Here is a 12,628-nt window from a genome sequence, read left to right as displayed (position 1 = left end):
TTATGTTTATCAAGGTAATGTATCTTGGTGCTGATCTAAAACATAGTTTCTAATAAATTTTTAGCTGAAACATTGTTGGCATACAGAGATTAAAAATGCAATTTAGACTTTTCTTTCCTCTGTGCAAGAGGAAAATAACTTTGTTTGGAATGAGACACCTCTTATATTTAAGAGACTCTTCTGGTGATACCATATTTGCAGGCAGCTGGGGTTTATGAATTCCGAGTAGGGATAGTGTCTTTCTAAAAAGTGTTACTTCACTTGTATTTTAGATACACCAATTTTAAAGTTATCTGTACAGAAAACAATAAGGTGATCGAAGATCATCATGTGGTTTTCAAGATATCTGTGTAATGAGTGCACATGCAATATGATATACATATGTAATGAGGAGAATGAGTATATTTTAAAAGGGACGAAAAGAGGAGGGAAAAATCACAATCAGAAATTTAGAAAACAGTGCAGTAGCAGAAACCTGACTTTTTGAGGCCGACAAAAATAGTCTTAAGCAAATGTTTGGGTTTTTTTCTTTCTAGATTGTTAAATAGTGTGCTAGCATGGGTGTGCAGTTAAACCTTGATCTTTTACGTGTGTCTTTATGGGTTTGCATACATTGAGCAATACTGTATGTGACGCAGAAGTCTGCATGGCTATACTTTTTTTTTTTTTCCCCAGGGTTGGAGCCATAGTTCTTATAATTGATTTTCCTAAATAAATGGTTCATGGGGCAAGAACTCTATTTAAGAAATGCAAAAACGGTAGATCATAGAATCATTAAATGGTTTGGGTTGGAAGGGACCTTTGAAGGTCATCTAATCCAACCCCCTTGCAATGAGCAGGAACATCTTCAACTAGATTGGGTTGCTCAGAGCCCCATCCAACGTGACCTTGAATGTTTCTAGGGATGGGGCAGCTACCATTGCTCTGGGCAACCTGGGCCGGTGTTTCTCCACCCTCATAATAAAAAAAAAAAAAAGTCTTCCTTATATCTGGTCTAAATCTTCCCTCTTTTAGTTTAAAGCCATTACCCCTTGTCCTATTGCAACAAGCCCTGCTAAAAAGTTTGTTTCTGTCTTTCTTATAAGCCCCCTTTAAGTAATGAAAGGCCTCAATAAGGCCTCCTTGGAGTCAAGTCTTCTCCAGGCTGAGCAACCCCAACTCTCTCAGCCTGTCCTCAAGGAAGAGATGTTCCATCCCTCTGACCATTTTTGTGGCCCTCCTCTGGACATGCTCCAACAGGTCGATGTCTTTCCTGTGCTGAGAGCTCCAGAGCTGGACACAGTACTCCAGGTGGGGTCTCACCAGAGTGGAGTAGAGGAGGAGGATGACCTCCCTCACCCTGCTGGCCACGCTTCTTTTGATGCAGCCCAGGATACAGTTGGCTTTTTGGGCTGTGAGTGCCCATTGTTGGCTCATGTCCAGCTTTTCATCCACCAGTACCCGCAAGTCCTTCTTGGCTGGACTCCTCTCCATCCCTTCATCCCCTAGCCTGTACTGATAACCAGGGTTGCCCCAACCCAGGTGCAGGACCCTGCATTTGGCCTTGTTGAAACTCACGAGGTTCACACAGGCCCACATCTTGAGCTTGTCTAGGTCCCTTGGGATGGCATGCTGTCCCTCAGGTGTGTCAACCGCACCACTCAGCTTGGTGTCATCTGCAAACTTGCTGAGGGTGCACTCAATCCACGGTCTGTGTCATTGATGAAGATCTTGAACAGTCCTGGTCCCAATACGGGCCCCTCAAGGAGAGCACTTGTCACCAATCTCCATCTGGACATTGAGCCATTTAGATAGAAGGATGTTGTTGGGGTCAGTGTCAAAGGCCTTATGGAAGTCCAGATAGATGACATCTGTAACTCTTCCCTTGTCCACTGATGGAGTCATTCCATCAGAAGTCAACTAGATTGATGAGGCAAGACTTGCCCCTGGTGAAGCCATGCTTTACTGCATGGCATATATGGACCAGAAATGTCTTTTGTATTAAAAAAAAAAAAAAAGAAGAAAACAAACAAATAAAAAAAAAAAGGCAGAACTACAGTAAGTTTAGAATGATCTGTGTGTTATGTACCAGAGTTTCTCTCAACCACAGGAATGGGTTCTTCAGCTTAAAATCTGTGTTCTTTACTTAGTATTTAGCAGGAAAATAAAGTCTAATGAAAAACAAAATAGTCCTTTAAAGCAATGATGGCTGAGATTTCAACAGACTCAGTGTGCATAATACACGTACTGTGCTTTGTTCTCATTATAATGTCAGATTTAGCTAGTTTTAGACTTACGTGGGTTTTTTTTATCTTATTTTCAGTTGGAAGAAGCTGAAAGATTTGCCAAAACAGTTGTTGATCTTGGGGACAAAACGTCGGAGTTCAAAGCAAAAGGCTACTTGGCGCTGGGACTGACTTACAGTCTGCAGGCTACTGATGGTAAGAGAAGAATACACGTTCACGTTTGGGGATTCCCATGTTGCCTAAAAAAGGATACCTAGCAGAATGCTAGACTTAAAATTAAAGGTTCTGTGTGCAACCATTTTTTCAGTCAATGTATTAGAACTTCTTCAATGAGCATGTGGAATGAAATCTCTTGATCTTGCATATCACTCATTAAATATATCCTTTTTAGCATCTTTGCGAGGGATGCAAGAGGTCTTGCAGAGAAAGGCTCTTCTTGCATTTCAGAGGTGAGTGGGTGTTAATCTTTTCATTTCATTCTGCTATACGTAGTGAAGAGCTTTTTATTATGTGTTGAAAAGAGCGACTTGTAAAAGATTGTGTGATGAGGATTTCACCTCTGGGAGTCTCCCTTCATGAGTATGGAATGTATTTCTTTAGCATTTACTTCATCATCTTCTGTCAGAAGAATCTAAATTGATTCCTAAGGATTTTCTTTTATTTCATTTTGAAGACATTTGTGTTGCTCTCTAGTATAAAATATTTGCTCAAGGGAATATTCTGTTCTGATCTAGAAGGGAAAATCGTATGATGAGAGGTTTCTAGTTACAGTTCAATGTGATCGTGTTTCTAGAAGAGTTGGTCACTGATTGGATTCTATGGGAGGCTTTTGCAATTATCTCTGTAGAGGCAGAGCAATAATCGAGGCCCTGCTGCTGTGGATGAGGGGCAAAAGGCAGGTAGTAAAGTAGTAAGCTTGGGGAAAATGAAAAATTCTATCTTGATTTTTAACAGCAAAGGCAGTGACAAGACAAATGCCCCGTCTTCCAAGTGCCCTCCACAGAAGTGACACTGTTGGGGGTGACGGGATTTCTTTCTCAAGGGTTTGACTTTACAAATGAAATGACAACGAACAGGTGAATGAGGACATCTCTAGCCTAATTATAGAAGAAACAAATATTGACGGCAAAGCTGGTGGAAGTGCTGCAGCATCTAAAGATGTCTCTTTTTATGTTTATATACCCTTGAAAACCCTACTTCAGTGAGATAGGCCTAATTGCTTCAGGGAAACAGATTTGTGCATTAATGTGAATACAAAGTCTCGGATTTTTGTTGGTGATTTTGTATCTGAGAGGATAGGGCTGAAAAAGTGTTTTGCAGGTAACTTCAGGGTGAGGCTGTTACGTATTGTTCCTTCCTTTTTCTGTCTTAACTATTCCTCGGTATGTAAATATGTTTTATCATATCTTTGCTCTTCCTGTTCCTTAATGTTTTTAAGAGTTTTTTTATTAGTTCACCATTCTTTCTCCATGTTCAAACTGAATTTTCTACCTCCTTGTTTGTACCTCAGTTCCTCACCCATCCCTCTTACCACTGACTTTAATCATCACTGTTTCAAAAATACCATGCTAACCATTTCTCACCATTTCTACCCATTCACTGCTTTTGAGGTTCTAATAGTGAATTGCTTTCCTCTGCTGATTCTTTGAAACAACAAGGGATGACATGAACTGCAGCCTGAAGCTAATCCATTCTAGTTCAGCGCCTGTTGACTGTACCCTCCAGTTTAGAATAGCAATTCCCAAAGTTCTGAGTTGTTCTCTGCTATTGACCTGTCTGGAAAATAGCTATTTTCTAAGGGTTGAGGTTGTGCAGCATTTTGACCACCCGTAAATATGAGGGTGCTTTTATAGGTGACATAGTGCTTATCGTGGTAATGTTGTATTAGGTTGCTAGAGAAAAAGAACAAGTGGCTTGAGTTAAAAGAGAATAAGCAATACACAGTAGATTAGGAGAACTATTTTTCAAACTATTCAGCTTGTCATCGCTGCAAAATTACTCTTTCATACTCTATTCAAATATTGTTTCTTGGTTGGGTGTTCAGTTTGGAAGACTCCCCAGCAGCAAACAGTGCTGAAATCGGAGACCGCATCTACCATCTCCTCCACGAACCATTACAGATGTCCTTTAGCTTCATACGTTGAGTGGAACTTCAGTTTCGTAGTGATGTGGAGCTTTGAAATATTTGTGCTAACTAGCAGAATATACATTTATACACAGAAAGTCTTGGGAACATGAGGATTAATTGCATCTGCTTTCTATGCATCTTTCTGATGCTTTGGGGTTTTCTTTGTTCTTTTCTTTTTTCCACCCAAGTTGATACAACCTCCTAGAAACAATGTTTTCTATTTTTAAGTGCATGTTCCAGGGTATTGATGTTAAGTTATATATTCATCCTTTCTTCTGGCCTTGCTCAGAACAAACTTGTACATACGCTTTTAATTAAAGTATCTTCTTTTAACTAAAGTATCTTTTGGAGGTTTTAACATGCAGGTTATATGTTTTGAAGACTGTAGTGAATCGCTAATATTCCTGTTAGTAATATTGCTGGTATTGAGTCACTTGGGCTCCACACAGAATTTTGAGTAGAGTGGTTTGGCCCTCAAAGAGAACAGAATTTCTGCATCTCAACAATCCCCGTAGCTGCCTTCTAAGAGAAGGGAAAAAGTATGTTTTGAAAGGTGATTGTTCTGCATATTAACATGTTTCCCCACTTGTGTTCATAGAGAGACTCACACCTGGTAAATCAGCTGTGCTGGAAATACACTTCAGCGTGGTTGATAACGTTGCTGGTTCCTTGTGTCGATAACATTCATATAGGATGTTATCCAAAAATTGTTAACGCAGGGAATGCTGTGCTCGGCATACCAGAGTCATGCCCATTTCCTCTTCCTACATCTTAAAAATAAATGTTTTCGAGGAAGTGGAAGTTGGAATTCTCCATTCATCTCCTACACAATTTACAAAGCAAGCAGCTGTACTGGGCTCAGTATTTTGATGTGCCAAGGTTTTTTTGGTTTGGTTTTTTTGTGTGTTTTTTAATCACTTACCTGGAGGACCAATTCCTGAAGAAATAGAGGTCCTGAAGAAATCCAGTTATGTTTTGGAACCTTGCCTATGCCAGATTTCAAGGCTACCAGTTTGCGATAGTGGCCCTTTGAGGAGATGCTTGTTGCCATCTTAACACGCTGCTGAGGGGGTGTTTGTTTCACTAACGTTTTTTTTTTTGCTTGGAAGACTTTCAGTGCTTTTCCTGTGGCTGGTGTGAATTGAAGTTTCACAGAACTCACCAAATGGTTTATAGATAGTAACAGCTTTATTCTTTCACTAGCTGAAGCTTGGATGTTAAAATCTCTTGTTCTCACTTAGTCTGGCTTAATTTGTGAACTTAGATTTTAAAAACGACTGGTCCTGGACCCTGTTAGGCTTTGTATTTGACTCTAGGTAAATGTGCCTTTATTTAGCAGTGAAGTTAACAAAGTATGAAACTGTTCCCTAATAACTTCAACTGCTTCAATACGTGTTGGGTGTAGTTGCTAAAGCGATAGAGTTGTCTCTTTGGACTTAGGAAGACAGAAATGCAAAACTTGGAAGCAGAAGGTTCCCTTTGTGGTTGTAATGGCTTAAAGGTCAATTTTGTTCCTCCCTCCCAATGGAGACGACTTATTATATATTCCAAAGATGATTATTACACATTCTATCTCTAAATGAGCCTCCGTTAAAAGGATGCAACAAATATAAATAAAAAAAAATAGTTTGAGCCTTGTTGCCCAGCATTTACTAAACATCATTTTGAGGTACAGCCATAGGTTTTTTTTATGCTCAAGTATCCCCCCAAAAACCCACTTACCTTACAGCAGAAAGGTTGCATTACAGGGGAAAATAGTAGAGTGTATTACAAGAACATCTTCTGTACGATAAGCAATAAAATTAATAAGACCAAGTGTGTGCATTTGACCAAAACATTAAAAACAAACAAAATTTTTAAAAAAGGTGGAAAAAAGCTATTTCTTTGTTTTAGTAATTGGGGTTACTTGCAACAGCAGTAGTTATAAATATTTTGAGAGTGAATAATCACAAAACGCTGCTGCTGTTGGGAAGCTCAGCATTTTTGTGGACAGAAGTTATAAATACAAGATGACCGGCTTAAACTTCATCATCTGAACTTCAAACACGGGTTTGTGATGAGTCGGATTTTATGCTGCCTTTTACAATAATGCTACAATAAAGAAGCTGTCCATCCATTTCTTTTACATTGCTACATAGCAATGTGCTCTGCTAACTTAATCATAGAATGGTTTGGGTTGGAAGGGACCTTCAAGATCATCGAGTTCCAACCCCCCTGCCGTGGGCAGGGACACCTCCCACCAGACCAGGTTGCTCAAAGCCCCATCCAACCTGGCCTTGAACCCCTCCAGGGATGGGGCAGCCACAGCTTCTCTGGGCAACATGGGCCAGTGTCTCACCACCCTCACAATCTCAAAGCAACTCAAAGCAAGGTATAACTGGCTTCCTGAGAGGCTTCATGCGCTGGGCTGAAAATGGGCTTAAACTTTAGGAGTCTGAAGAATGAAGAAAACTCTGATCTACTTTGCTGCTACTCTTCCTCGAGTTCTGTGCTTCAGAACCATCTTGGTCAGGGTCAGTGTGATTGCGTGGGTACTTCTGGTGCAAGTGACATAATTCTTGTCTTTGAAGGCGTGTTGGTTTGGGGAATTTTTGGGGTTTTTTTTCCTCTTTCTGTAAGAAAACTCTGCTTAATGAATTTTTCTCATAACTGTTCTTAGATAATTACATCTCGTGCTTGTTTAGGAATATGTTTTAATTGAAGAACCATTTTGTAGTGCTCATTTTTAAGATTTATACTGAAACTGCATAATTAATTTCTATTTAAAAGTACACCTTAATGGCCCAAAGTGCCTCCTTTAAATCAAGGATGATTGAGAAGTGTGAGAAAAGTCACTGGAATGAACACAACTTATGTCAAAATATGAGCATACATGTAGTGAAGAGACCTGAATATGGGTACATGAATATATATGTGTTTGTGTGTATGTTTAACCTGTATTAAAACGGGAAAAATTCACTGTTGGGTTTTTTTTGTTGTTTCTTTGTTTTTAAGGGCTCACAGTTTGTCTCCAACGGATCATCTGGCAGCATTTTACTTGGCCCTGCAGCTTGCCATATCGAGACAGGTTAGTTGTGTTTTAAAAATGCGGCCTCACACTGTCATATGAAGATTAGTGTTTGTATCTGTTGATGGATACAGATTAAGGTTTCTTCAATGAAGACGTGGTCTTTTAAAGATCTCGACAGTGCTTAAATCTTGAGTATCTGCTAAGATCTGTGCCTTTTCTGAATACTTCTAGGAGGTTTGGTTATTGTGATCAAAATTACAAAAACGTGTTTTAGAAAACTGGAAAATATTTTAAAGCTATAAAAGACATCAGGGCTCAGTCCAACCTGTACAGCTGTTAATGTCTAAGGGATTTAGGATTATATCGTATATCACATGAAATTGGATAATGTGGAGCTGCTTTGTATATGTCACGGTAAGCCTTTTCCTGTGTCATGTTTATTTTAGGAAGTAGTTTTGAGCAGAGTGGTTTACATACTCTAGGTGACTACTTTTCATTGCTAATGAGTAGCAGAGACATTGGACTCTGTCACATTAGAGGGGAATGGATTGTCACTTTAATAGCACAAAATATTTTTCACTAGCAGGCTGAAAAATACTCTACATCTGCGTTTCAAACTTCTCATGTTGCTTAATTAAATTTCCTGTTTTTAACGCTTTGTGTACTTATTTTGAGCAAAAGTACATGCAGCTGAGGAGATCATGAAATTCCGTGTAAAGGGAAGTTACCGCTGCAGTCTAGCTGTACATTTCAGTTAATGTGTTACAATTAAAATATTTTCAAAATCATCTAGAAATACAACCAGTGCTTGAAAAAGAACAGTAGGTGAATATTTTAAAGGGCTGAAGAGAAGTGTTTTATTAAAACGTGTATCTTACTTTCCAGGGTTAATATATTACTTCATTTTTACTGTTCACTGTAGACCATCAGGTCCATTTTAAACTTCTGAGTAGTGTCTTACAGCAGTTTATAGAATTCTACATGGTATCTAGGTGATATTTCGAAAATTTTATGGATGTGCGATCAAGTAATAGGCAACATGTCTAATAGTGGCACTTTCTTTTTCTACCTTTTTTTTTTTTTTAAATCAGATACCAGAAGCTTTGGGTTATGTTCGTCAGGCTCTGCAACTACAAGGAGATGATGCCAACTCTCTTCATCTCCTTGCACTCTTGCTATCAGCCCAGAAACACTATCACGATGCTTTGAATATCATCGATATGGCCTTGAGTGAATATCCAGAAAATTTTATGTGAGTGAATGTCACGTTTACTTTCTACGCTTTCTCTCATATTTATTTTTCTTAGATTCTCATCCCATATATTTCAAGAGGGGATGGACTTGAAGATTGGTCTGGGGTTTTTTTCCAACAGTCTTACTCCCTGCCCATTTAATGCAAGTCTGCTTTTTATTAAAGGCTTGTTAAGTAGGGATTGAGGATTTGGTTTTGGAAAGGAAGCTGGAGCTGGATAGTTAATCTTATTTTGTTGTTGTTGGGTTTTTTTCTACAGACTCTTTGTTTAGATAATTTTTCCCTGCCACATGCTTTAGAGTATTTTTGTCTTCTGTTTTTATGCAGTATTCTAAGAAGGATAATCAGGACTTTACTATTAGCTATAGGATAGGTTTATCCCATCCCACAGATAACTCTATGCATATTGCATGGAATCTATTGTGTAACATACATCATAACAGAGAGTCTCCTCTTTTGCCTGTAGAATAACCAGTCATGTGAAATTGGTTGATGGATAACTAAACAAGTGAACAGGGAAGAAGCACATTTGGTAGATGTTCTCTTGTTGCTTAAGAAAAAAATCATTCTTTGTGTTTGTTCTTCTTGTTAAGCATATCTTAAAATACATTTGAATTTTGTATGGTTGGAGCTTTTTTTAATTAATTTTCTTATGAAAATCCAACTAAATGCTTTAGTGCAAATATCTCGGGGACAGCTTCCATTAACTTCCAGTGTTGGGTTCCAGTGCTTTGCCAACAGTCACTAAGGTTGTAATCCATAGTGTTACAAATATCCTAAATGTTTATTTAGATAACTTTTTGAAGTATCTCAATTTTTAACTTTTAAATGTCTGTCCTGTATCATAAATTGTTGCTATATTAACATACCAGAAAAATATGATTTCTTTAAGAATTGTTAGTTTGAAAATAGAGATTATAGTCGTTTTCCTTCCTGTTCTTTGACATTTCGTGCCTCCTTTTGGCTGCCTATATAAGGTACTGTTGCCTTTTCTTCATAAATCTGACCGGGACCTTTGTTGATATCACCTCTCCTCAGAATTTCAGTGGCTTGCAGTCATTTCTGTGCCACTGCTTTTGGGGCCTTTAGCTGTTTCTCACTTCCTAGTTTATCCACACGTATAAATTGTCTCTGTTCTTATTAGGGGCTTCCTCACACGCTTCACAATTTCAGAACTATCTAGCGGTTCCTTTCCCAAACCTGTCTGTGCATTCCTCTGCTCTGAGGGTCCTGTCAGTAAGTCATGGTTTGAGAGGCAATTGAAGTATCAGCTACCTAATTTTATACGCTATTATTTTTAAAACCAAATATGTTCAAAGCACCATGATCTGTCATCTTCTGTCTGTTCTTGTTTCATCTTCTGCCACTTAGTGGCAATGTAAAAGACAAAGAAGAAGCTGCTCTATCTCTCAGAATAATAATAGCCTAGAAGAAGTATTTGTGAAACTCAGTTCTCTGTATTGTAATTAGAGAACGAAAGATCTTTCAGCAAAATGTTTAAAATTACTTTTGTGAGGATTCAAAAGGTATTTGTTTTGGGTTTGTTTTTTTTTTAATATGGCTCATGGCCTTTTTGTACTTGTTTATAACTGCATCTTGTGGTTAAACATGTTGCCTGAGTTATTTTAAAAAGTACTGAACTTTCTATTGATGTGTGTATGTATATTAATTGTAATGTGTGTATGTATATTAATCGTATGGGTCATAATAGTGGTTCTGAATTGTTCGCCCTGTTGTATAATACAAACACTGTGGTGATACAGTGTGTTATGCTACAGCTTACTGCTACAGATCAGGGAATTTGAGAGGAATATCTTGGCAGCAGGAATCACCATCAGGTGTGGTGACAATTACTGAAGAATCCAAGGTGAAACACAGCTACGTGTGTCTCTAGACAGTCTTTTAGAGTCATGTTCTTCTTGCTGTCAAGTTACTTCTGGTTCCCAGAGAAGTCAAGGATATGATTGAGGTTCCTTCCTCTCTGCAATTGATACTGACAGCCAGACAGACACATCTGGTCAATAATATAAATCTGGATTGATTCCTTCAAGTAACTGGGTTATTTTTTCAAGGATTTATCAGCAAAATCTCAAGTTTACAATCTGTTCTTGCCCACTGTCTCTGGTGCTCTTGAAATGTGAATGTGCATATATGTAACATATAAAACAGAAGCGCATAGTGTATCTTTGATTCCGTTTTCTTATTCTGCAACTTCTGTAAGCAATACAATCCCATGGTACTCCCTGGCAGACTGGGAAGAGATCCTCTTGTGTTCGTCTAAGGCTTGCTAATTTTTAGATATACTGAAACATTTGATTATTTGCTCATGGTACTTTAATGGCTTCTGTAAACACTTCAAATACCATCATGTTTTATGTTTTATCTTTCAGTTATGCCTGCTATCCTGGTAAGCGAAATAGTACAAGAGTTTTCTTGTTATTCTCTGTATTTCTCTTAGAATCCGTGACCTCAGCCATATGCAAAACGATACTTCGGTGGGTTTGCAGTATAATAAATCTCTGTACTTGGAAAATATTAAAGTAAAACATAGGGCTTGTGATTTATGTTATTTCTTATTTCTTTTATTCTTACCTGCGTACCTCTGTGTGCTGTAATTTGCATTGCTGCACTCAGTGCTCTCCTGCCCTGTTCTCAGCTGTGTGTTCTTTCTCTTTTACTTTTCTTTGAAAATAAGATAAAGTTTCAGAAGTTTATGCTACTACATCCTCTTAAAATGCCAGAGGTTACAAGAAGTCATAGAACACCCTGTGAGTCATGCTGAGAAGTGGATACTTTCCAGCACTCTTCTGTTGTAATCAATTAGTAAATATGTTGTCAGTCAGTTCTTAACATCTGAAAATCTGATGCATTCCTAGAATTCACATTCGTTATTTGAGGCGTGCAGCAAGTATATCTTTGTATCTTAAATAAGTGTTAATCTTCCTGCACTATAAAGCTAGAAAGCTGCTGAACAAACATGGCCAAACGGAAAATGATTTTGCCCTGTGCCCCTCTAGGTCAGTGAGTAGAAAGAAATCCCTAGGAGGCAAAGGATTATGTTCCATCATTACCTAAAGGAGTAGAATGAATGAGCGAACATCACATTGTGCTGTTAGCAGCAAGGTACAGCTGCTTCTTTGAATAGAAAGTTGATTGTTCTTGCTTTTATTGTTATATTGGCAGCATAAATATGCAATCTGCTCTGAGACCTGAAGGGATGTAGCAAAAGCTATTGGTGAAAAATCTAAGAAACCTCTAAATGTGAAATAGGCACATAGTAAAGTTTTCCAGAAATAATCAAAATGCAAGATATTTGCTGAATATTTATAGCACTATCAATTCAAACTTTTTGTAAGCTTAAAGTGCTAGGTTGTAACCACTCTGCTTATAAACAAGTTAGCTGTGTTCTTCAGAGCAATGCAATCAATCTGCTTTTGAATGCTAGCTAACCTCCGAAGCCTCCTGAAATCTGAGAGTGCTTTGACCCAGGGACAAAAAGATCTCTAGACAAAAGATTACTGAACAGATTAAGATTACTGAAAAGATTTATGAATACTCTTCTCTGCTGAGATGGGTGAGAATAAGGTGCCAGCACTGAAAAATCTGAATAGTTAATCTCGGTCAGGTCCTACTGCATTTGAATTCATCTAAAGTTACACTGTGTTTTCCCCACCTTTCATTAGACAGCTTGTCCCTGTCGTAGAAATGTGAGGTTCAGTTCCTCTCCAGCTTGGCAAGATTTGAACCCACAGATGATGCAGCTCAAGGTCCTGACCATCAAACTATGTGGGAGACTGCGTGAGATGATCCATTTCTCCTCTTGAAACAGAAGTAGGGACAGGCTGCCCTGAAAGCAAAGAGAGTAGGCAGGAAGGAGACACAGTATATCATAATTTATGGAGTACTTAACTGTGAGGGAGGCTTGAGGTCTTAACTGCTTGGGTTTTCCTTGAGTTTCATTTAATTTGATCCAATGATTGCCTGCTCTGAATGCATAAGCAGTCCTGGAGGTG

General features: G+C 38.4%; 1 protein-coding gene across 6 annotated transcripts in view; it reads left to right on the top strand.

The window, feature by feature from the left end:
* Nucleotides 1-12,628, top strand: part of TTC7B (tetratricopeptide repeat domain 7B) — a 133,040-nt gene that overhangs the window by 57,992 nt on the left and 62,420 nt on the right. For all 6 annotated transcript variants that reach the window (XM_074148564.1, XM_074148563.1, XM_074148561.1 and 3 more), the window contains 4 exons: nucleotides 2,303-2,420; nucleotides 2,617-2,674; nucleotides 7,348-7,420; nucleotides 8,455-8,615. In XM_074148564.1, coding sequence (XP_074004665.1) covers nucleotides 2,303-2,420; nucleotides 2,617-2,674; nucleotides 7,348-7,420; nucleotides 8,455-8,615 — 410 coding nt within the window. The remainder of the gene's footprint in view (nucleotides 1-2,302; nucleotides 2,421-2,616; nucleotides 2,675-7,347; nucleotides 7,421-8,454; nucleotides 8,616-12,628) is intronic.

Source organism: Numenius arquata, chromosome 6 (assembly GCF_964106895.1).
Source record: "Numenius arquata chromosome 6, bNumArq3.hap1.1, whole genome shotgun sequence".
NCBI classification, from domain to species: domain Eukaryota; kingdom Metazoa; phylum Chordata; class Aves; order Charadriiformes; family Scolopacidae; genus Numenius; species Numenius arquata.
The sequence above is the reverse complement of the archived record's forward strand: the minus strand, read 5'-3'. Positions and strand labels throughout refer to the sequence as shown.